The sequence below is a fragment of the Netta rufina genome (genome assembly GCF_964035555.1).
Source record: "Netta rufina genome assembly, chromosome: 2".
Lineage (NCBI taxonomy): Eukaryota > Metazoa > Chordata > Aves > Anseriformes > Anatidae > Netta > Netta rufina.
In genome coordinates, this window is record NC_140124.1 from 109,423,255 (window position 1) to 109,449,047 (window position 25,793).

At 40.1% G+C, this 25,793-nt stretch overlaps 2 protein-coding genes across 4 annotated transcripts in view; both read right to left on the minus strand.

Moving 5' to 3' along the window:
* Positions 1-160: 160 nt before the first annotated feature.
* Positions 161-16,920, minus strand: USP14 (ubiquitin specific peptidase 14). 2 transcript variants are annotated; one of them, XM_084307017.1, is made up of 17 exons: positions 16,762-16,920; positions 15,181-15,326; positions 14,552-14,584; positions 13,030-13,134; positions 11,767-11,870; positions 9,396-9,454; positions 7,405-7,535; positions 7,035-7,115; positions 6,595-6,674; positions 5,038-5,152; positions 3,607-3,672; positions 3,300-3,392; positions 2,661-2,789; positions 1,814-1,874; positions 1,017-1,124; positions 707-884; positions 161-397 (listed from the first exon to the last, which is right to left on the minus strand). In XM_084307017.1, the coding sequence occupies exons 1-16, from the start codon at positions 16,775-16,777 to the stop codon at positions 733-735; spliced, it is 1,479 nt and encodes a 492-aa protein (XP_084163143.1). In that variant the 5' UTR covers positions 16,778-16,920; the 3' UTR covers positions 161-397; positions 707-732. The 2 variants fall into 2 exon arrangements, with proteins under 2 accessions (XP_084163143.1, XP_084163142.1); XM_084307016.1 differs by having other exon boundaries at positions 161-884.
* Positions 16,921-21,786: 4,866 nt separating this feature from the next.
* ROCK1 (Rho associated coiled-coil containing protein kinase 1) overlaps positions 21,787-25,793 on the minus strand; it is an 87,123-nt gene continuing 83,116 nt past the window's right edge. Inside the window, exons 34-35 of one of the 2 annotated variants that reach the window (XM_084281827.1) lie at positions 24,969-25,046; positions 21,787-23,306 (exon numbers count right to left, since the gene is read on the minus strand). In XM_084281827.1, the coding sequence (XP_084137953.1) occupies positions 23,303-23,306; positions 24,969-25,046 (82 nt within the window). In that variant the 3' untranslated portion in view covers positions 21,787-23,302. The remainder of the gene's footprint in view (positions 23,307-24,968; positions 25,047-25,793) is intronic. The other variant, XM_084281828.1, reaches the window with a different exon arrangement.

Below are 25,793 nucleotides of genomic sequence, written 5' to 3' on the forward strand. Positions count from 1 at the left end.
CACCACCAGGCCTGAGAGGACCCTCTGGGGGAAAGTTAGTGAATGTGGGGATCCCGCTCCTTGGTTCATGCCCCACTCTAGAGCTTAGAAAAAGAGAGTGGCTTTGTTACATGGCTGCGGTGGCCCAAGAAGTGCGAACAAACACGTACTAACTACGCTATCCAGACATGAACTTCTTTTTAATGGAGACACATTGTTGATCACAATTTATTTCCAAGTCATGAAATGCCAGCAACAGAACAGACTGAATCAGCAGGTCAGGCTGGACAAATACTTGATTGTAGCCATGGTTGGTGGCTATGGGCAGCAGCACTGAGTTACGCAACGAGGCAACAGTTTTTTCTTCCACCTTCCCGACACGGCTGCCAGGTAAGGCCAAGGATGGACAGCTGATGAACTGTACGAACCATGCAAGAGTAACAAATGTGAGAGTAGGTGTGTAATAAATACTTGATGACATTAGAGAGGAGGGAAGGGAGGGGGAAGAGACTCGTTTTAAAAAATTATTTTCTGCAAGACGTTAAAGCTATTTTAAGTTTTGTCACCACCACGGTGGGCAGCCCAGTCCAGCAGTGACTAATTGGTACATGGATCAGTTTTTAACCAATCTCCCTCTTCACATGAAAAGGTTTGAACAAATTTAGGTATCCACTTGCTAAAGCTCTGGGGTTAAAGAAGTGATCAGTAATCAACATTTATTTCACACCTAGGCAGAATGACTCGAACTGAAGACTACTGTTCAGCTTCATCTTCAATTACTTCAATTCTGCGAGGCCCGTAGAGTAGAACGTAAGCTATATGCCAGTCGCCACCCCCAGATAACCTCAAAATGTCTTCAGGTGTAACAATGCTGACTTTGTCATCATCAAACTTAATCCACTCATCTGCAAGAAAAACAAGGGGATTATTTGTAATTTAGGCACATAAAATTGAGGGCTGCTCAACAGCCCCTTAACTACCCTTCCCAGCTTCCTCCTTTGACGTGCTGTTTTATTTTACTCCATTTTTATTTTTACCTTGTTTCCTTTTAACCCAAGACACATAATGCCCAGAGGAACTTGATCTGCCTTGATGTGTTAGCACTGCTTGCAGGTCATAATAGCCACAATTATTAGACCCAATATCTGAAGGAGAAGGGAAAAAAAGAGTCAATTCAGGTTTACATGGCAGAACCTTAGCATTTCTAACAGCATGCAGCCCTGTAACGTGTTAGCCACACTGGCTAACAGCCACGTTTACACAGCTACAACATTGTAGCTGTGTAAAACCCCATTTACAGCATGGTTCTAAATCCCTGTGAACTAACAGCAGCAGCTTTGAGACAGGCTATTCCCTGAAGAAACAGGGAACGTTGGGCATTTTCATGACATAAATTTGTATCCTGGATGCAGTGCAAATGCAGTAAGCCCAAAGCACTGAACAGATGATGGATGGTCAGTAAAGGTGATGCTTCTGGGCAGGCTCAGCCTTAACACGTCCTCCTCAAGTTTTTGCTTCCATTTCAGCTTCCCCCTCCCACTGACAAGGAAGCTCACCAAACAACTGCACGTTACATGCTAATGTCTCTTAGGTGCACGTTTTCCTATACATCAACGTGTCAGATGGACGACAGTCTTGTCAACTGAGTGGCATTTTAACTTGCCTAATCTTTCAGGTTCTTACATTTCTGTCACTTTCTGAAGACTAATATTCAAGGGCACTAGAAAAAAACAAAATAAACAGGGTTCTCAAGTACTCCTACTATCGGATTCACTTAAGCATGCGTTTTATGGGAAGTTACTTTAAAACAGCTACGCGTCCCCTCCATACTCACCATCAGGAAAAGAGAAGGGTTCATATTTAACTTCTTTCTGTGCACCATCGCTTTTACTAGACTAGAAAACAAAATATGCCAAATTAAAGTGGAAATGCTTTGGAGAAAAAGCTTTAGCGCAATCCTATACATATATACACATGCATATATTCTGATATACAAAACCAAACTGTACATGTATTTTCCCAGGAACATTTGAATTCTCATGTGTGAAAGCCTCCAGAACCCTCAGTTCCTTCAGAGGGAGTTTTTCCACAAAGGCAGGGTTTTCCCAGCTTTTTGGCTACCCAAACAAGCTCTCCATGTTCTATATGCAGTGATGCCCAGCACTGGTTTTAGCAGTAACATGACTATCAAGCGCACAATCCTGCAAGCAGTTGCATGGTTCTACACCCTGCTCCTACTGACTCCAGTCCCAAAGCAGACCCACCAGGAATAGTTTCCCTGATCCATTAAAAAGTATTTTAAAAGGGAAACAGTCACACTCCCTTGTTTCAAGCAGAACACTTTGAACACTGAATTACGATCAACTGATGAGTTGATTGGCCTAGTGTATATAAACACAACAGCGTCAAGGTGTTATGCTTAAGTGTAACATGAAACTAAAGAGCTTTTTACACCATCAGTAACATAATTCATTTCATCACTGTAACTCCGATTAGAACACAGAAGGGTTGTACAGAGATCCTGCAATGAACATGATCAAAGAACCTGATTAGATTAAGAGATGCTAGAAAAAAACATGTAATGCTTTGGCCCATAGTATCAACGCTCGGATATGTTTAAAAGCACTGCAGATGAATGACATTTCTGAACAAACTGCCCATGAAAATGCCGTAAGACTTACATTCTTTGGCTGCTGATTTACTTTTTTGTCCTCTAGATCTTTGAATTTTGATCGATAAGAAACCATTTTTTCCTGAAGATCTGGCGTACACAGCTCATACACATCCAACATGAGAGGAAACTTAACATCCTAGGAAGTGAAAAGCACAAATATTATTAGGATAATTTAGTATTCCACATTGAATTGTTCTCCCATGGGAGAACAAGTCACTAAGTCCAATTAACTGCAACTCATCATATATTATGACAGCTTGATCTACTTTAGTGTGTAAAATAACCTTTGTGGATAGTATTTGAGTAAAGGACTACAGTACTTTCCACGGAAGTATGTCTCATTTGATATAAACAAACCATTAACTGAAGTAAAGGGAGGTAGAAAATTCTAATGGCACTGGAGCAAATTCATTTCTGTCCCTTACTTCCCTCTTCCCCAGTTTATTTTGGTAGTACAATTGACCACGTACCATCACAACTGGGAACAAAACTGCTTTGTCTCAAGCAATGCAGTTACACTGTTAATATTTTAAATAATGTAAAAGTAATTTTAAAGCAAGCAATTCAATAAATGATTTGCAGGTATAAATCATCTACCTATGATGAAAAGCATAAAGAATTAAACTTTACCATGCAGAAAACTTACCTTAAGAACTTTGGCATTCACAGATTCTTTCTCTTTGTAAAAAAATCTAACCATCTGAATAGTCAGGTACGCTGGCAAGCGACTAATTTTAGACTAAAAAAAAAGTTTAGAAGACACGGTTACTTCAGATATTCACAGATCATGTCTACCTTATGCACTACTCATCCTAAATTATAAGGTGTTGTGGGAACATACTTGCACATAAAGGAATGAAACAAGCCCTCCCATCTTGTAGCTCTAGAGAGTAGTGTATGTACTCTACCATCGTGTGCTGTATCATAGAGAGAGCAACAGAAGTACCACTCACGGATTTGATATAGAGTGCATTTCTCTGCAAAGTCGGAGAGAGTTTGGTGATTTCCTCTTGAAGACGCTGTTCAAAAAAAAATAATAGACACACTTATCATAAAACACACATCTTAAAGCCTGACATGGATAAACAAACTAAATCTTATTCTGCCAATCTATTCTGTTGCTATCATCAGGAATTCTGAAATTCCTTGACACAACGGCCATGGCCATTCATTTGTTCAGCTCCACAGACCTAACACCACTACGCTTCTCTATACAGCAAATTTTATTTCGCAAAATGTGGTTCTCCTGCAGTTTAAGAATCTGGATTTGGTTATGAATGTGTCGTGCCATGCCTGGAACACAATGAAAGAAAATTTTGAAGTTTCCTGTGGCATGAATATTTACAGTTTTTAACTGTCAATCTAAAGTAGACAGAGCTGTGTATATCAGGAGAGAGGTGGTGATACTCTGCTTCCAGGGCCTTTTCCGAATTCAGGGAAAGACTGACGTGGTTGGCAGTGGTGGGACTCCCTTGCTACAGGCAATCCTATATAAGGATCCTGTAAAATCCCCATAAGAATTCTAGACTACCTTTTTGGCCTGAAAGTGGGGTTTCTTTTTTCATAATCTTTATAATCTGTAAGCATTAACTATTGATCTTGGTTTTCCTTCTAAGTTCTTTCAAAAAAATAAAGAGCAGATGCAAAGATTATCTGAGAACCGTGCAACTTGGTCCAATCCTGTACAAACCAAATCACTGCTTACAAACTTATTCTTACACTAATACTCCGTAGGAGCAGTTACTACAAAGTTTTATAGTAAATCCTCTCCTTGCTCCTTCAAATTAAAAAAAAAAAAAAAAAAAAGCTTAGAAGTATATACAAATGCACACGCAGACCACTTTAAAAAGCCCTATTTAAATAAAGAGCTTACAGATGATGTTGTTTAATGGAAAATTACCCCAACTCCCCAGTCTGCAAAACGGAAATTAAGCTTAGTTGTTCCACTACCTGTTTTGTTTGTTTCTCCCTCGTCAAACGCAGCAATCGAAACACTACCCTGTGTTCAAACTGACTTTTGGAGAACCATTTACAGCATGGTTAATTCACGATACTGCTCAGTCTAAAGTATGATTTGTGTAAAGTGTAAAAAAAAAATTGCTCAGCTGGCTTACAAGGAATAAATTGGCTTGCACTTGGATACCTGCATGAGGGAGACCATATCAGGATCCAAAAACAAAAAGTCTCTGAAGTCTGCTTTATATTAATGTGTAATTCATGTTCACTTCCATCCACACAACAACCCCAAAAAATCTTGGAACTCAGTAAAGCCTGGACAGCAGATGTGAATTCCAAGTCAGGCATAAATGAAAAAAGAAAGAAACATCACTGCGAAAAACAGGCCGTTTAGAATTTCAATTAAACGGAAAGCTGTAATGACTTACCAACTTTAATCCTGTAAACAGATATTTCACTTCTTGATTGATAAAGCAGCTAAGCTGAAGCTGATTCTCCTTTCCCTTAGTTACTTCCTCTTCTTCAGCTTCCGTACATTTCATGCTTCACAGAATTAAGGAAAACCACCAAGAGCTGAACTACTGCTATGGTGAAAGTAACATGCTGAATGGCACAGTAATTAAAATAAGACAATCCTGTGCTTGTGCATCACAGCACTTTGACTTCTACCAGTATAAAAATGAAGATTTGAAACAGACGTTCCTTCAGACCAGTCTGTTCCTTGTATCTAACCACAAGCGACAGCTGAGGCAGGCAGCATATCAAAGTAAGTTTTCAATCACTACCTAAGCTTCCAAGGACTGCTTTTTTCTTCCCCCCTACCAGGTCACAGACCATACAAACTAGCTGCCAATATCAAGTCTTGAAGCCCTTCTGTGATATTATTAATTATAAACAACTTCTACTCCTGCTGCTGGCCAGACTTCCCATTTCTTTAACTCCGCACGACCTCCTTTCTCTGCCTTGCATGTGTCCTCTTCACTGAAATTAAGCCCATTTCTTCATTATTTTCTACATGTTCCCCTAACCATTCCAGCCAACCTTCTTCGATATTTTCACTAACTCTCTTCTTTCATCCACTTCCTTTTACTGAGGTATTTTTCTGACTGCTCTGAATGCACCTATTCTGCAAATGTTGCTACCTTAATAAAACTTCCTAAGGCTTGCAGCAAAGCTTTTCTACCAAGTCCCTTTTTCCTGCCATCAGCCTATGCATTATTCCTCTTAGCTATTCACTTTGCTCCTCCCAGCTACTTCAGGGATAACAAACTGCATGGGATAGGGAGAGAGACGCATGACTCACCTTAAAAAAAAAAAAAAAAAAAAGAGGAAAAAGAGCAAAAAAAAAGCAAAAGAGCAAAGTTTACAGTATAAATCTTTCTGAAAAGTGATGGTGAGTTTAATAAGGGACAGGATTTTGGGAGGGAGAAGAGTAATTGGTTGGTATGACACGCATGCTCCAAGTGGCCTTCTGCTTTTGGTTCTCACTGTAAAAAAAGCTACCAGGAAGTTGTGAGCTGAATTAATTTCTTACTTTTAAATAATTACATATCTAACTTATTTCTTAAGAAACCAATCTCATATCAAGTCATCATTTGTCCATGTGTAACGTACCAAAATTATCAGCAACACTTGCTGATAAGCCAAAAAAATGCTACTTGGGAAGGTAATTACTTTTATTTGGATGAAGCGTCTCAGCACCCCTGAATCAGGTAACTGGAAATATTTCCTGGGGAGGAAGTCTGGTATTTAAAATCAGTGCTTTTTTTTTCCCTGTAAATTTCCATTACTTTTCTTCCTCCTCTCTCAAAGTATATGGAAACTTAATTTTACCTGCTGTGTACTCCTGCAATTGCCTCTTTTACCCAACAAGCATCATTATTTTCTCTGCTATCCTGGATGATGTTTTTCAACCCCCCTGCACTCAATTACTGAAGCGCAAAACTGTTGTCATTCTTTGTGCCTTGCCTTAGTGTTTAGGATACGCTGTTTCAAATTCAATGCTGAAGAACTGATCGATTAAGCTCTTCTTTTTAGAAGTTGTTGCGGCAGCTCCAGAATCTGTCTGTAAAACAAATTCTCTTATGATGTAACTTTAGATAGCAGGTAAAGACAGTTGTCTTCACAGACAAAATAACCCCAATTTATTTAAAGTCTTTGAAGCCTTTTCTTTCACCTTTCAACAGGTGCATTTTCTCCTAGTCGATCTCCTCATGCAGCATAAAAATTCTAAGACAAATGCATTTATACCATATATTTATACAGACAGCAATATGCTGATCAGACATAACAGAAAATAATTTCACTTCCTGGACTATAGACACGTATTAAAGAACTCGGAAGAGATGACTCTTAACAAAAATGTACGTAAAGTGCAAGTAAAATATTATAAATCCGAACTCCAGTAGAGCAAGACTACAATTACCTCCATCACTGTATCACCTTCTATGCCTTCCAGCTTCTGCTGTAGTACCCTCATCATCTGCACCCAGCACTCATTGGCATCCTAGGACAGCAACACAACGTTAAATGTGGCTAGTGGCAGAATGGCTGAATAAACAGTATTAAAACCATCCATCTACACGCTGTAAAACAAAATAAAGATTCCTTAACTAAGAATTTATCCCTATTCCAGCTTACATTTTCACACCTAGATTGCATTCAACTTTTCTAGAGAATATAAAAGCACAGTGGGATAAATTGTTTTAACAGCAGGAGAATGTTAACATATTTGTGTTCTTGACTACCAAGATAATACAGATTTTTCAAAGAACAAGCTAATAATCGCTCCTTACCTGCTGAAGGTACTGTCCTTGATCCCCTTTCTCTGCAAACTGTGGGAAGGCCATATGTAAAAACTGCAGAAGAATGATAGGCGGGATACTGGAGGAAGTTTTATCCATGGAATCAAACAAGTCCCTAAGAGCTTGAAAAAAAGTGAATATTGTGAGAAGTGGGAAAAAAATTCAAACATTTCAGGAAGTTTAAAAATAACAGTATGATGACAGCAACATTTAAAGATCGATCATTTAACAGTGTCCAATTTGATCTTTCCAAAACAGGGTGAAATTTTCCAGGTGGAAGAACAGATGCACCTAACAGCTCATTTGTGAACATGACTTTGCAAGTGTAAAGATGACAAATCTGAGCTTGGCACGTAGTGCCTTGTCTTTCCTGGCTGCTAAAAGAAAAACATTTTTGAACAGTTCAGATTTCACTTAACATTCAACTGAGGAGCAACGTTTTCACAGTAGGACAACACCTGGAGAAACCAGAAGGTGTTCACGATCTATACTCTAGAGCAGCTCGAGTTTCACCAGCTACTCAAAACCAAAATACGTTTTCCCCAACTAAAATATCTAGGAAACACTCATGCTTTACTTAACATCCAGAAAAACAAATATCCGTGTGCATATGTGCAGACAGTTCCTAACTATGTGTAATTCCATGAATGATACCAATTGCATGACAACACACAGGGCTTTCTTTTTGGCCCCAGACACACTACTGTACACATCTCACCTAACCATGTTATAGCATTTTACCTCCACAAATCACTTCAGATACCCGTTAACCCTCACAACAACCCTGTGAGGTAGGCAATGGTCTGCGTCTTCACTAATTTACAAGCGGAGAGATTAATGACTGAATGATTCACCTGGAACTGATGAATCAAGATCACAAGGAACCAAGGTCAGTTCCTGCCTCTCTTTAAGGAATACCTTCAGTGACTTTGGTAAGAGGGCCAATTGATACAAACAATTAAAAAAAATGCCCTAAGCGTCATGCAGGAGTTCTTGACCAGCCCAGCACTAAAGAGTTGTGTAAGATTTACTCAGATCTTAAACTACTACGACTCCTAAAAAGGTACAGTTGTCATCTTAAAAAGAAAATAAGGGACAAAGTAAAGGCAGTGGAAAGGGGAGGGGCAGGCATGGTTGTATAGAGTAACCATTGAACTTACCACCCCAAAATTCGATCAGCAGGCATACCCACAAACTGGACCTTTCCTTCCTTATATTGTTTTGTTTTTCCTTAAATGGACTGGTAGAAATCCCAGTGTCCTGGCCCAGCATCTTAGTGGGGCAATGAAATAGAGTGAAAAAAGAAAAAGTGGACAAATAATACCCTTGTTCAAGTGTAAGGGGTCTAACTAGAGTTCTAGTTAGAACATGGAGGTAAGGGGCCATGGTGAGCTCCCACAGTGTGAGCACCCAGATCAACACAGTAAAGAGGAACTTCCCTTTAGAAGATACCGCTTTGTTTCAGTTATGAAATCTGGAGCAGTAGGGTAAAGGCTGAGACCACAGATAAAGCATCAGCTACCACCCTGACAGTAATGCTCAGCCAATAAAACATTAAAAAATATCAGCGGAATATATATGCGAGGGGTACAGTGCTAGCCTACAGCTGCTCACAAATATTTCGGCACAAAACGATCAGATCAGCAGATGGACGCAGTCACTTAGAAATTTCCAATAACCTTATGCCTACATGTAAAACAGTAACAGATATGAATGCTTTGTATCTGAACCTAGCTAACGTTTGAATATACATGTATTTCTCCTGGTGTGCAGCTCCATAACACGCAGCGATGCACGCTTTGCAGCCATAGTCTAACCTTCAAAGATACTGAGTAACGAGTAAAGTGAGCTCTCCAGATCTGAAATTCCTAAAGTATATGCACTAAAGAAGCATACAGAGAGCTCTAACTGCAATTTTCATCTCTAGTCACCAGGAAATCACAGAGCACCCTAGCAGCCTATGTTTTTGTCTAAACACCAACCTGCAGTAATGTACTGAGCAGAGGCCATTTCTCCTGAAGCTCTTAAGGCACCACCATACCTGAAAGAGAAGAACAACAATTGGTTAAGTAGTCACACTCAATCACAAAGAGCACTCAAGTTTTTCAATCAAAGCAGGTGGCAGTCAGATTTAACAAAATCTATCAAAAGAACTCAATCATTACAATGGAAGTAATGGAAGAAAAGATTTACTCAAACCAAAGTCTCTGTTACTCCGCAAGCAATGCACAGGAGCACTGGCACACAGAAAATTAGCGTCCTTGAGAACACGTTAAGTGCTACTTCCCCAATCCATTTGTCTCAAAGAAGCATTCTGTTTTTAAAGAGACTGAGAAAAATTCTGAATAGAAGCTACCTGATTTCTGAAACGTTTGCCGCACTGCTTTAGACGCATGGGAAGAAAAAACCTTCAAGGAAAGATGTCAGATAAAACGCAGAGTTGGAGAGCAGTCTTCCTCCTTCCACAGCAGAAGTAAAACAGGGAGAGGTGACACATTTTGGAGGAGGGGAGGCATTTCCCACTCTGGAAAAGTATGCAAGCCTACCCACACTACCAGGACCTACTACTCCTCATTAAATGATTCCTTCATTTACCACCTGCATGAGGAACAGATGGCTTTCTCGAAGGATCTCCAGATCCTCAAAGAATTTCTGAAGTTTTGACAAATGCGAAGGCCAGCTAATAATCAAACTAACCACTTTAAAAAACAACCATAAATCACAACATAATAGCTTTTTATTATTTTTTTTTAAATCCTGCATACTTGAGTAGTTGTCAGGGAAAACCACACAGTTTAATGATTCTATTCCCACACAGGAAAACATATTGTCTCTTCTGATAATGTCAAGGGGCCTTCAAGCAGAAGGAGGGTGCGTTCTGGTGCAATCTCAGACTGAACTTTAAAAATCCTGCTCATTGCCAGATGATGAGCAGGAAGCTGGCCTCCTGTCATGCTACAAAAATGGGAACACCCTTGCAGAGATCAACTAAACGGATGATGAAAAATGAAGCCATACTAATAAATTTTCTCGTTTAAGACCATTCACCCCTCTCCCACAGCCACATACCCTTCCATACCGTTATCGAGCGGAGAAGGCCAAATAAAGGCCAACTCTCTGGTGGCAAACAGAGCAGGAGTCTACAGACCCTGACTTCCCACAGACAAAAAGGCCACATCTTGCACTGCAATCTGCCAGCTTTAGAGGGTACATTATGGCATTTGGTACATCCCATTTGTCAAACACTCTGATTCCGTGTAGTGTCACACAGAAATAAACAGACTTTTCGAAAACGACAACACCAAAAAGCAAGAAAAAAGTTTAAAACAGAGCTCCCCTACTTCACAAATAGTTCCCAGTGCTGAATAGTCGAGGCTCACTTGCTAATAGAGTGGAGAAAATTTAAGTACTTGAATAATTAGTGTTTATTCTGATTATTATAGAACATCCAGTTAAATACCAAGGTACCAAGAAAGCACTGTATTTTAAGGAAATCAATTTAACCAAGACAGCAAAGTTCTACCTAATCCTCACAATCTTTAAATACTGATGGTTCTTTAATTATAACTCATCAGGAGGACAAATCCAGGCTGATACTGCCACACATTCTTTCTTAATCTGATCTTTAGAATTTTCCCAAGAGTCTCTTGCAGATTCCTCACCAAAAAAAAAGTCTCTTCCATATTTCAGTCCAGAATCACACAAAAATCAGTCAGAAAAGTTACTCTACAATCAAAACCAATAAGGTAGATTCTTATAGACATAGCTTCTGTTCCCTACACATCCACATCACACAAACTCCAACTTCTTCCAGTTTGCTGCCACGGTAATGCCCACGGATCCATCACAAAGCTTCCCGTTTCATCTCCAAGTACCAAAAGGGCAACAGTGTTGGAATTTCATATTATAAAACTGAAAACACATTATTCAACAAAGCCATTAAGATATATATAATGTGTTCTTCAAAGGAACAGGACTCCCACACACTCCTTTCATACAAAACCAGGCCATACGAACAAACACAGAAACGAGGGTTCAGAGTTCAGCAGGCTTGTTTAAGCATTTTAAACAAGTCTTCGCAAGAGTTATTTTTTGGCTAGGCAAACCTCATTCTCTCCATTAAAAGCCAGTTCCAAAAAACACACAGTCCTAAGTCTTTTTTTTTTTTTAAAGCATAGACTAGCAAAGCCATAGGATAAAGTTTAATTAATCATTAGCTTAATCCTTAATAGATTTTAAGAAAAACTTATTGTTATGATAATCCATAGCAGGCATTTTGTGGAAGTCTTCTTAACACTATTTCCTAAGCTAAACAAAACATTCTAGTCATGGTATTTTTACACCAAATCCTACCTTTTAAGGGCCTCTTTCACTTCTGGCACAGAGCGGATACACTGAACTGTAGCGTTCATGTAGCAAGTGTTGCCAAGGTTTGTCAATCCACATGGTAATTCCATCTACCAAAAAATTTACAAGGGTGCTTAAAGGTCTGAGAGAGATGCGTAACCATTTTTTCATAAATGCTATAAACTGACAGCAACTCGCAAGAAAATGAATGATCAGAGAAGCACAAAAGCTGGAATATTCCATCAGACTATGTTATTGAGTTTTCCTGAGCCATTTTCTGCTTATATTAATCTATTTCACAATTTGTTGCTTTTAGAGGACATCCAGGAATGCTTTATGTTTTTTTCCCGTGCATGTTTAGTTTAACGAGCATATTGTTCAAGTATGGGAGTCATTTAGAAAGCTCATTTATGATCTAATTCAAATTCTGACCTTAAAATTCTACTTCCATCACATTTCCACAAATACTTCTGTGACCTACACTAATGTTTTAATTAAAATCAGTTTCCAGTAGAACTCTGAATGGGATGAAGTTCATAGCTAGAAACAAAAAGCATTCTTTGAATCCTTCTCCAGAAGTCGGCAACAGATCTGATCTTTTTACACAATTTGTTAATTTCTGAAGTTCTGACAAATGTGAAGGCCAGCTAATAATTAAGCTAACCAGTTTCAGAAACAACCATAAATCACAACATAATAGCACTTTGTTTCTTTGTTTTGTAAAAATCCTGCATATTTGAGCAGTTGTCAGGGAAAATCATGTATTTTAATGGTTCTATTTCCATACGGGAAAACTTATCTAATCCAGCAACATCAAAACTATCTTCATTTTGGAAAGAAAAGTTTACCTGATATAACATTACTTACAAGAACAAACAAAACCACAAACCAAACATGTTTTCCCTTCACAGATACAAAGAAGGCAGTAAACACTTTGCACGTCTAACAGCTCTTATTCAGATAAGAGTTATGGACAACAATACAGCAAGGGTAATACAATATTTGTCTTAAAAATAGCATCACTGATGCTTTTGAAGTGTGCAGTTTAGTAAATTTTCTAAAGAAAAAATAGCATTAGTTATTTGACTTTTAAAATATGTTCCAGACTTCCATCACTGGGTCATCCGTGTAAATTTTGTGTTTAAGAAGCTATAAATACTCAACCAAAGAATTACCATTTCAAAACGTACTTTTAAGCAACTACAAGTTCTTAAAAACTTGCCATTTTTTCAAAGGTCTACAAGAAACTGAAGTTGAGAATATGCTTACAGCTGAAGCCAACTGCTCCTCTGTCATGTCTTCTACAAAGACGGGTCGAGCAATGGGCTCTTCTGGGAGTGCATCTGCAGAGCCCATCATTAGTAAGGTCATCCCCTTGAAAGACAGTAAAAATAGTAATAAGTATTTAAGCTCAGTTACTTCCTTTAAAAAAAATCATTAAGGGTCTTAACATATTTCATGTACTTCCCCTAAGATAAACTAGATCTTCCTCTTAGTTTACAGAGCTGATATGCTACTGTTTCTTACAGGTATACGTCCCTAGAAAATAGATAAAAAAAAAAAAAATAACCCAGTGTCTCAATCTCTCAAAAAAAAAAAGGCTGTAATTTTCTAGTTATCTGAAAAGCATTCTGAGGATGTTAAACTTAACAAAAAGTCACTTCAGGCATGAGAACAATATAACAGTCAGGGGGGAAAAAAATCTTGTTACCATGCCTGCCGGACTATTACAAGGTAAAGGAGTCTGTCAGTATTCAACGGGGATAGAGCTATACATTAAAGGGAGAGAAAAGGGCTATCTGCAGGCCCTGAAAAATAAGGCGCTAAGGAGAAAGATGGGCAACAGAACAGACAGAAACTGCTTTCACAATGTAAATAAATCCCTAGAAGTTGTATATAACATTGTTAAAATAAATAAGGCAGCTATAAGCGTAACAGTATGCAGAAAAGGACAAGAGTATTACATTCTGGAGTTTTTGCTTAATGACCGCTACATGAGCTGCAACTTATTGCTACAGGCTGCTACGAGCTGCTCAGGAACTAATAATGAGGTTAAGAGTCACGCTAACTTACTCAATCTGCTCAATAAAGAACTGGAGTAAAACCTGTACCAAACAGATGTTACAAGATACCTACAGAAATGAAAACGATCAAAAACAGAAAAATCTTTCTGGTTCCCTGTTACAATATTACACAGGTAAGAAACACAAATCTGTTCACTTTTTGCTCTTTTTTTGAACAAATTCAAAGGTGGGAATAAGCATTACTGGTGGCTTTCTTTTTAAAGAACAGCTACCTAGTACAGGAGATGACTTTCTGTGGGTTGTTAAAAAAGGAAATAGGCAGAGCAGTAGCTTCAGCATTCCTAACGTAAGGATTCTCCACACCGTGGATGTACAAGTGCAAGGGACCACAGCCAGCGCCCAGGTTCACAAATTCTCTTAAATAACATCGCTTATTATCATGGGCACAGACAGACTACACGGAAGGCCCACTCATCTGACCAAGCACGTTTCTTGTAAGAAAGAAAGATACTCCAATAATTCATAAATATGGTGTAATTTCTCTGCTGATGCTAATTTTTTTATTATTATTATTTTTATAAATCAATGGTAAGGACTTAGTAAGAATGCTTAGCTGTGACAACTCTGCAATTACCCTTTATCAAGGCCTGATTTTTAAGAAAGAATACCCGCTAAGACAGAATTCATACAGAAACAAGAATTTTACATTTTACTAGTTTGAGTTTTATTTTGGCATTTAAAGAATTCAGTTACTCCTTAGAACTTACATTTTTTATTTTTAAGTTTCCCCAGTCATCATCCTGTATTTGAAAAGAAATAAAAGAGAAGTTAATCATTTTCCACCAAAAGACATTAATATTAATCACGTATTTCTAAACATACAACTATGCTTCATCCAAAATTCCAAATATAAATGATTTACACATCAAGTCTTGTCTGACTAAAATACAAAGTAATCAAACCATCTTTTAAATACAGCTCTTCATTTGCTCTTTAACGCTGCTTGGCTGTAAACATATTTTCTAAGAAAGCTGTCTATATTGCATTACACTGAGGCAAGTCTCCAGCACGCTAAGTATTTCTTAAGCATTTCTTAAACTAAAAATTAAAAAGTTGCATTCAGATTCCAAACATTAAAAAGGAACAAAAACACCTCCCCACCAAGCAGAGCAGATTTTGGGGCAAACGAGACAAAAAGTGTTTTAAAACAGCAGTACCTCCCAGTCATTTAGGAAGAAACTTTTGCTTATATTTCCTAGTAGGAGGCAACAAATCACAAAGTACTTGTGAAAAGTATACTCAGTATACAAAGAAAGATCTTCTAGGGAAACACTTAAAAATATTGTTAATTACGTTACAGCGCGATAAAGAAATAATACAGAAAAGAGATTTCTACCTTCAAAGTTCCTCCTTTAACCATCACCTTCTGTCTAGCTGGCTGAACTCCAGTCAGTGCGAACAACTGGGCTTTGAAGACCATTGGAGGTTCATCAGTGTTAAGCTCCACACCATCGAATTTCTCTTTTCCCCATTTCACATTAACTGCAAAACAAAAGTATTTTGAAACTAGGTTATTTCCTAATAGAAAAGAACAGAATTACCAAGATTGAGCCAGTGTTTCCAATCTTGGACTTTACACCATCTCAAAACATTAGTTTTCAGCTCTAAAATGTGTCAATAATCAAGCTAAGGACCTCTTTTAGTAAAGGCATCCCTACAAAGCAACTATATAGTTCTCCTTCAGTGGTAAACATACGCTCTTTAAAAACCAAGCTTTGAGAGCCACAGCGTTGGTTTCGCGCAGTGACACGAGGTGGTAAGCACACGCTGAGACAAGCCCCGCACCGTGGCACACCTTCTGCTGCCTCCTAACGTGATGTTAACCTGGCAGTGCCACTGCCAAGGCAGCCACTGTTACTGCCTTCCTCAGCTTGGGCAGCACGCACGAAAAACGTACCCACACCAAACACACGCAGCAGCCTCGCAGAGGCTGCAGATCCCAAAGCCTTGACCCCAGTATGGGTATAGGGCTGGAATTAAGAACTGAAATGATGCTGGGTCACACAAGGGTAGCTCTCAATGCTGGAAATGGGATCGCTGGCAGAAATGTTAGGCACAGCGACACAAAGGCACAGTTATTTTGTTTTGATAAGGCTAGCACTAACCAATGCAAAAACTCCTGGAATAAATTGTGTTTTTAAAGAAGAGTTATGCTTCTTTGATCTCTTCTAATCAATCACTCTCATATGTACAGAAGGCTACTTCAACATGCTGTCGTTTTGCTGAAAGTCTGCAAAATACAGCGCACAGCGATACCCTACGTGCACAGTGAGCAGCCAAAATATTGTGTTTTGAGAGCCCTATCCTTCTGCCTACCTGTCCAGCTCGTAAGTAAATCTACTGTGGCAATTCACTCCGGGTTTCTTTCACCACCAAACTCTTGGAATTGTGATTAAAAAAAAAAGAAAAAAAAAAAAACTTTGGAAGAGGTTAGGATTTCATGTACACATGGTGCTTGTGATGGGTAACAGGGAAGAATCAACAAGACTCGCCATAAGTTATTAGCCTGCACAGCACCTCAATGCCAGGCTTTTCGGTATGACTGGCAGAAAGCACCACCTCGTTTGCACAGCCTGCTGGTTTTTTTTTTTTTTTTTAATACAAATAACATCCATTATTTCGCACAGGCAGGATTTACCAAACCCCAGCCTCTTCCCATTTCCTGGGACGCGCACCCAGCCGCTGCCCAGGCCAGCCCTCGCGTTTTGGAGCAGCGGGGCACGCAGCCACCGCACATCCCTCCCTGCCAACTTTCCCTACAGCAGGCAGGGAGCTCCCCAGCCCACCAAACCTTTAACTCTGAACCCTGAGGAGCCCGGGGGAGGGGGCTCAGCCTCAGCTCGCACACGCGGCAGGCCGACGGCACCCATGGGCACGGCCCGGGGCCGGGCCGCTCCCCCCTTCCCCCCCGGCTCACCTGAGAAGAGCGGCATGGCGGCGGCGGCCCGCGGGGCACAGAGGGAGGGCAGGAGGGAAGGAGGAGGGCGGCTGATGGCGGCCGGGGCCGTGTGTCTGTCCGGGTCCGTTCGGCGGCGGCGCCCCGCCGGGCCCTGAGCCACGCCGCCCCCGGGATGACGCTGCGGAAAGGCAGCGGGCTGCGTGCGCACCAACGGAAGGGCGGCGCCGGCATGGCGGAGCTGCCGCCCTCACGGCCCCAACGGCCGTTAACCGCCATTAACGGCCGCCCGCCCGCCCGCCCCTGTGGGGAAGCGACCCCGGTTCCCTCACCCTGAGGGGAAGCGCTTCTGCCGCGGGGTGAGGGGGGAGCCGGCTCGCTCCCCGCTGACCCAAAATGAGCGGTTGCCCGAGTGGCACATCTAATTCGTTAATAAATTTTTTTGGGGAAAAAAAAAGTGGTTTTGAGCAAACCGAGCGCGGAGCCACCGCGAAGTGCGTCTAGGAAGGGTTGAGAGGGGATGGTTAACGGAGCCAGCAACTGCAGGTTTAGTTTTCAGTGAAAGGTGGCTGCTGAGGAATGCCAAAAGAATCCTCCAAAGAGTTAAAAATAAATAAATAAATAAATAAATAATAATAAAAAAGATACTACAACCAATAAGTTTAGGGACATTTCACCTGCTTCTACAAAAGCTATTGGTGGTTTGGCCAATTAAAGAAACCAAAACCATGTTTAAACATATAAAAAGCAAGTGAGTGCCAGAATGAAACATCTCGAAGCTCTCCTCTTGGTTTCCTCAGACCCCTCCGAGCGATTGCCTCTGGAGACCCCAACACTACTCCGCCAAGAAACATATTTCCTTCACAAACGCTGCTCCTAGAACGTGGTTTTCAGTTCCAAACAGTTTTACAGAACAGCCATAAAAAAAATAATCCAGGCCTTGCAAATAAGCTTTAACATAGAAGGCTTGGAAATTTAATTCTAGGTTTGTCCTGGAAAGGGAGCAAAGTGGATTCTGTTGTTCACTGTAGACATGTGAAGGAGAAGCTCTGGGGAATAAGGGTTGTTTTACAGTGAAGCTGTGATGGCTGAAGTGCAGCTCTTATCTTGAGTTATGACGGAGTTTGCAATTACTGAGGCAAACCTAAGCACTGTAAAAGGCTATCAGCAAGCACGATGAATCATTTACGAGTTTGGGTTGCTTAAAGGAGACAAGCTAGCTTTCTAGAAAACCTTTAGTCCAGCTCGGGTGAGGTCCTGCAGAACAGATCACAGCTGCCTGTTCATGAGTGTCAATGCAGGATATTTCCAGTCTAACCATTTGATCTCAATACTGACAGCCACCTATACAGAGATCGTTTATTCCTGGGTCCTAAACGAAAACTGAAGCTGAACAGAACGCGTTCTCCCTTTAGAGGATCAGGTCTCAGCTCAAGCACATACAGATCACATACAGAGTTTGGAAAGGCACTAGAGGGTGCTGTGCTGAAAGAGAAGAAACTGGCTTTGTACCTGCAGGAAAACACTTCCCAGCCTCCCCACGGTGAAGAGCCACTACCTCCTGCTTTTCCTTTTCTTTCCTCCATGATCTTTTAGGCCTTTTCGCTCCCGTAACAGCTTCGTGCCTGTTTCCTTAAGGAGAGGATCACCAGACAGATGCTGGCTTCTTTGAATCTTACACAACCTGACATAAGGAATATAGAAACAAGGAGTGCAAAATATAGAAACAGGAGGCCAGAAGTGCCTTTTCATGGCTGTGGTAGAACAAAAATACTACTCTTCGTTTCAGATAATTAGTGTCAGGAATTAAAATACTGCATTTACTTTTCTTGTTTCTTTACAGGAAAGATGCGTTATCCTCATCCAGTACATTGACACCTGCATGTCTAACTATACTTTTTTTTCAGCGAGGAACATAATGTTCTTGGGAATCCTTCTGTGTATCTTCAGGCTTTAAAAGCACTGATGAAGGTGTACTCACAGCTCAGGTAGGATCCGATCACGTGCAATCCTGTCTTACAGATAACCACCACACATATTCAACTCAGAAGAATCTTAAAGTGCCTTAGGTGTGATTTTACAGTGTCCTAGTGTTTTGTAGTGTTCTACACATTTAAAGACAAAGTTCTTCACCTATAAGGTCAGCATTCCACTTCACCACAAAGCTTTGACTGGCTCCAGACGAGGACCCAGAAAACAACCAACAGAAACAAGATACCTGAATAAACACAGTATGCACGTTTCCAGCCCCGCAGGGGGCTAAGCAATAATAATAAAAAAAAAAAAACATAAGGGGATCATAGGCTAGATGCTAGGAGGAAAGTCTTCACTCAGAGGGTGGCGAGGCACTGGTACAGGTTGCCCAGAGAAGCTGTGGATGCCCCATCCCTGGAGGTGCTCAAGGCCAGGGTGTGAACTAAAAACAGTGCTTAAACGTATAAAAAACTCATGAACTAGACGGTTTTTAACCCAAACCATTCTATGATTATCTACATAGGGATTGTGGCACCAAGTTGTCAAAGGGATCTTGTTTAGTGATAAGTAACAACAATAATATGGTATGTAGGTCTAGATTCTTGGCTAACATATCGCAATTATGGAAAACTAGGAAAAAATAATTGAAAAGCAGAAAATTAAGGATGCATGAAATCTTAGACATTTTTTTTCTACATTTTTTCCCCTAGTAACACCAAAACGTTTCAGGCCAAATAATTTAATATGTGATCTGCAAACACCTTTGCTGATGCATCCCCAGTCTGGCATTACCTTTTGCATCTGTCTTTAGGTGCATGCTCCTTCCACAGATGCCAAGGCATAACACGGGGAAGCAGCAGAGACCACAGAGGAGGATTTAAATTCTCTTAGACTGGCATTGTCCTGCTCTCATTCTTTTTGTTTTACAGCTGTACCACATCAGAAATGCTGGTTTCCTACTGATGCCCTAGTGATAATAGGGCAACCATGAAGGTTAAAGGAAATTGAAAACAAGCATAAAAAAGCAGCGTCAAGAGATGGAAAATAGAGGCAGATTTTTTTATGATCAATGCATACACAAACTTGCAATAAGTAATTTCCTTTTTACATTAAAAAAAAACTCCTCTTCCCTATTTGCATTTTTCATGTTTGTACCAAGTACATTAAAAATTACCACCACAGTTCACCAGCTCACAGAGGGAAGCTCAGCACCTGCCACCAGTGTTTTCTCACCACGCAATCATCGATTTGCTTCTGGCTATAGCCTCTGTGGCTGCTGCGAAAACCCACTTGTAGGAAAGGCAATACCATTTTCTTACTATTCAGGCTTTTTTTGCCACAGTTGGCTACTCTTCCATAATTTTTATTTTCCTGTTTCCTTCAGGAGAAATACTTGAAGAGGAAATGAAGAGGAGCAGATTTGGGCATTCTACAACCATTAGTGAGCTCTCAACCCAGTACAATAATATAAATGGAAATAAGGCAGCAAATAAAAATCACAGAATCTAGACGTCTGATTTCCCCAAATGGCATGTAAACCTACAGCTTCGCCTGCATGAATGAAGCCATGCTGATTTATGCCAGCTCTTCACAGCTACATTCTCTTGATGACTCTGCCACTGTTAAATGAGCAAAGAGAGGAATCATTAACACTGGCAAAAGCTAAACAAAAGAAGGCAAGACAGAAAAAGTGGAGCTGTAGTGAACATAGCATAACATTTTTTTATTTTTTTTTCTTCCTGCTAGATAGCAAAACCCATGTTTAGCAACTTTTAAAAAAATTGATTTAATAGCATTTTTCCCCAAAACTTTTGCTTGCAGTTGAGATTACAGGTATTACACCAGAAACCTTTGGCAGAATTTGTTATTCAAAGCGTAGCAATTGTTGTAGATAGGCACCTGGCTTAGAGAAAACAAGTGCCAACATCAGTACAGCAGCACACACAAACTGTAATTTGCATGTCTAGACTTTATTATTACAGTATTTCAGTTGCAACCTACCCTAGACATACAGGTCAACATAATTTTACACTTCATTATGTCTGCTGCTTTTTTTTCCCCAAGGAAAACCAGCATTTAAAAAGAACTGCAGCATTTCAGCACTGGCACGTCCTGTCACTTCCAGAGCTTTTTAGCAATCTGTAGAGCAAATCCATTTTTTCCTCCTCCCACCAGTCATTGTACATTCATAGCAGGTTTTACGCTTTTTTTCCAATTCATAAAACACAGACTTACAAGATGCATTTTTAATGTTTTTGAGAAAGATTAATTATTCAAGAGGGAGGCTCTGATCCTGTAGAGATAAACCAGTTACAAAAAGGAACAGTGGAAAAGCAATGCAAAAATTCATCTGGTTTGGTGCATGACCTGGCCCTCGACCTTCTTGCTCTAGATTTCCCATAATATATTTAATCACCCTATTACATTATTTCCCCTCCAGGTCCACGAGGAGAGGCTAGAGCAGGTCAGGAAGGTAGTCCTTACTACGTGCTTCATCCACAGCTTTGAAACTTGCTGACGTTTCTGATACAGCCAGCTCAACACAGGGGAACCTTTTGAAATCACCACATACCTTCCACCTATCTACACTTCCCATCACTGTGACCTTCAAAGTCACAATTGTTTGCGTAAAACTTGTCCCTACTGGTCCAGTCTTCTGAAGACTGTGGTGGATTACCCAGGGCAGCTCACAGACAGCTTCACGGCATGCACAGGCTGTTTTTCCTCTTTGGAGCAGGGTTCCCTCCCCTCAGATAAGACTTCTGCATCATGAAGGACGAAGCATCTTTACACCAGAACCTTTGCAATCACAAGGCCAGTTCAGCTGGGTGGCTGAATAATATAACTATGCTACTACAGCAGGCCAGGAGAATAAGGGAATGAAAAAAATTAATATGGTGTTTACTAATTCATGTGCAATAGCAAAAAAAAACCAACATTTTGGTCCCCTGATGGAAATGCACCTTCTGCTAGGACCTGTTGCAATGTCTGAATGCTTAGAAAGACGTGTAAGATGCAGTCCGGAGAAAACACCATGCCAGTCATTTTCAAACGGGTCCTTCCATAAATTACTTTATTTCTCATTAAATGAGCACAGAGTCATAACCATATTAATAACAGATATGTTTATTATTACATATCCATCAGTGCGGCTTTCAATACCACTTGAAACATGCATATCGTCCTAAGGACGATTCAGTTTTCCAGTGCTTCTTATTTAATACACAACTGCAAAGCCATTATAAATTACTGAGGAGGTATTTGGTTAAGAAATAAAATAAAATAAAACCATACTGCCCATACCATGAATGTATTCCTGCTACAAAGCAAGAAAGTCTGACAGCATTTACTGAAATTCCTGAATTACCTGGAGCTTGTGTTATATGCTTTTTTTTTCTTTTTGCATTGCCTACACATTTCTTGCCTTACAAACCAGAACCAGTCCCTTTGTAAGAGGAATTCTCGTTCAAAGACTGTATTTAATTTAGAAAATTCATCTAGCGTCTACAATACTTAAACCAATTAAAGTTCAGTAAAAGCCACTGATATACAATAGTTTTGCTTTTTTTTTTCCTTTTTTTGAGGTTTCCTTTGTTTACTTTTACATTTCTACATTTACTGACATGGCAATAATACAATTATCTCAAATTAAGGCACTAAAAGGACAACGTAAAACTCAGTAAAAGTGTTCTAAGAATAATTTACATTTCAAACAGTGCATATATGTTTGTTAACTTAATGTATGTTATCACTTAAAAATTGTAAGGCAATACATTACACAGTTATAGAAATGATGTACCCCAAAATATGCTTCCAAACTCGGTTCTCCTTACTGTTAGTTCCTAATGCCTCTAATAGTAAAAGAATTCAGTATGGCTTGGCAAAAATGCATAGATTAAAGGCAATTACTTGTTTTCCCCCCCCCCGCCCCCTTTACAAACCTGCTGAATCGGTATTTTGTAAAGCATAATGCAAAATATTTAACACTTTGATCCATTCCATAGTGGGTGATTAGCATTAAGGCTGTTAAGAACTCTGCAGTGAAGGCACTGAAGTTCAAGTGATAAGGCTTCATTTTTAAGCTAGTTCTGCAGTCTTCAAGAGCACAACTTTGAGTCTTGAAAGCAATTGCAGTCCTTCTCATTGAGAAACCTTCCTCCTCTACTCCGTTTCATATGCTCATCTTGACATAAATATTCCCCTCACAGGGTAAACAGTCTTCTTCTTTCACTGATACGCAGAAAGTTGGCTGTATTTCATCATGATTGACAGGCTTGCTTTTTTTTTTTTATCCAAAAAGGCAGCACCTTTTTTTTTTTTTATACACCTAGCTAAGCTTTATTTGCTTTAACTTGCATTACATAGTAATAATTAATCTAATCTACCTTTAGGCAAACCCGCAATTAAACACCCTCAGCGTGCTTTTGTGCCAAAGCAAGGAGGAGACAGTAATAGCAATCTTAACCCTGAAGCCTGTGATAGTTATGTTGAAAGGAACAACAGCCTGTCTGCACTGCTCGGTGTGGTTAAAAAAGCCCTGTTTTTCAGACCGCATCCCAGGAGATTCCATTAAGCACTGTACATGTGGTTAGCTGGAACAAAGAAGAAAACAGACAATTAATACTAAATGCAAAAATTAGTTTCATAATATTGGGGCATTATGTTAAGAGCCTCACCATAGAAAATACCTCAGTTAAATTATTTTTCAATTGACATCTGTAACACTAAACACATCTTCCACAACGCGTTCTTAATTTCTGACAACATTACATTTACACAGAGATCAGGCAGACGTTAATCATTTACCAGTAAAGCTGCAGTAAGAGTAAACAATCATGAGTGTATTTATGGCAAGCATAAGGTGACCCTCTTTCACTTGCAGGACAAGAAAAGGCTTTTGTCGGGCTAAGAGCGCACACATGCAGTTGCCAGAGCTCATCTGATACACAGGAGTTTTGTGTTAAACATGCATTAACTTGATCAGGTGCCCAAGTCCAAATATATGAAAACAAAGCACCTCAACTGTGCTGATACCAAGAGCATAAATTAGCATGCTATAAACTAGGAAGCAATTGCTAGCAAGTTCATTATGAAGGTCTAATTCATATTTATTAGTGGTAAGGCATTAAAATGAGGAGGAAGACTTAAAATGAACTCATATTTGAGGTTTGTTTTAATGGGTCTGATACACGTCCCATAAAGTCAATAGAGCACTGCCTATCAACTGCAAAGAAAGCCAGATCAGATCTAAATGAAACGTAATAAAAAATGTATTAAAGAGTGTGTTAAAGTCTGTATCCGTTCAATAAGATACAGAATGCCTGCTCACAAGGTAGGACTTCATGAGACTGGACTGTGCTATTCTGTCTGACAAGACAACAATTTCCAGATACTTAGTAACAGCTAAGATAAAAGTGCATCCCATAAAAAACACCACTGCTTCTCTTACTCCTTTCCTCTTACTCCTTAAGTACAGAGGTCAGGATGAGAACTGCAGGGTGCAGCAACTTGAGTTCCGGGAGGCCAATCTAACAACTCCCTGATACCTGAAAAGGGTTCCTCCTCCACTTATCTTCCCAGTCCCAGCGGAGCAGCCTCCTACCTACCTTTCCTCAGCTTCGGCAGTCACCACACTTCTCAGTGGGCTGATCCCACTCACCAAATAAATGTAGCGTTCTTTTTGACAGGCAAGAAACTGAGTTGTGGACCTTTATGAAAGGGACCAAAACGCTCAGCTCACGTACCTACCCAGGAGCAAGCGACAGAAGAGCAGGGAAGGAAGACAAAACAAGAATCCTCCCCTTAGAGTGGAAACCAGCTGTCAAATTAGCTCAGCTACTGTCCAATCACCAGTGAAGTGCTCAGTGTAAAAGATTTGCTGTAAATTTAATAATCTAAACATCTGGTACCTTAGAAGTGACTTCTCCTGCTGGAAGGCTGATGCCCCTTCCTGGGCATACAGAACAGCTTGAAAGAAGTTCCTACCCAATCTTTTTTTTTTTTTTCCTGTTACTTTTAAGCTTGGTGTAACTCCAAATCCTTCCATCATTCACTCACATCGCCTGCAAGTGCCACGCAAGCCCCGTTACGCTGCAGTTAGCCCAGCGTCAGCTGTCTCCCCTCTACACAGCGGGGCTGGAGCGTGCACAAAGCGTGCACAAAGCTGCCCAGCAGCTCCTCGAGCGTCGGTGCCGTGTGCGGGCTCCCCACCTGCCTCCTGCATGCAGCACAACGGGCTGGCAGCACGCACATACCTAGCGCTCTCGCTGGTCAAGAGCTGTGCCTCTCTAAATTGTTTATGCTCAACATGCTTCTTCCTCCACACTCGGTGCCTACAATATGCAGCAGTAAAACAGTTTGCCATAAATTAATTACGTGTTCTAAGAAACCACGTCAATATTAAACATCGTTAAGAAACAAGATTTCTAAGGTCAAATACTAACTATGTCACAAAGTTCACTAATGGATACAGGCCAACTCTAGGAAGAGCTGGGAGAGGGAGAAGGGATGTAAGGGTTTCTTTCTTGTTGTGCTTCCTCCTGACGTTTTTTCTCGATTGAAAACATTCCTGGATTAATTCTCTGCCAGAAATAGATACATTTACTGAGATAATCTGTGAAGCTCAAAGAAGATAAAGCAGGAGCGTGCAGTCTTCCTCCTTTTAGTGCTAGTGAGCTATTAGGATTGTTGTATCTCTTGTGTCTTAGCCAATGATCTTTAAAATAAGGTTTTCTCATTCAAATGAAAGTTCCTGTTCACTACCTCCATGTTTCTATGATTCTGTACCATCCTAACAAGACGAGGGCTCACAGGATTAATTACAGAATTTGTGTAACTGATCTCCCCAAACAGACCCATTCTTTTAAGAGCTACTGTAAGGTTTCACATTCACAGTTGTTCACCCTATAAGGAATTAGCTGTAAATTTAGGTCTTGCTGAATACCACCATGAACAGCATCCCTATTAAGACAGAATGAAAAAGAATTAATGAATTGATTTAAGAAATCAATCACTACTTTTGCTGTTCCTTACTTATTAACTCCCTGTATGACTGTAGTTGGTAATAGGGCAGGTGACAA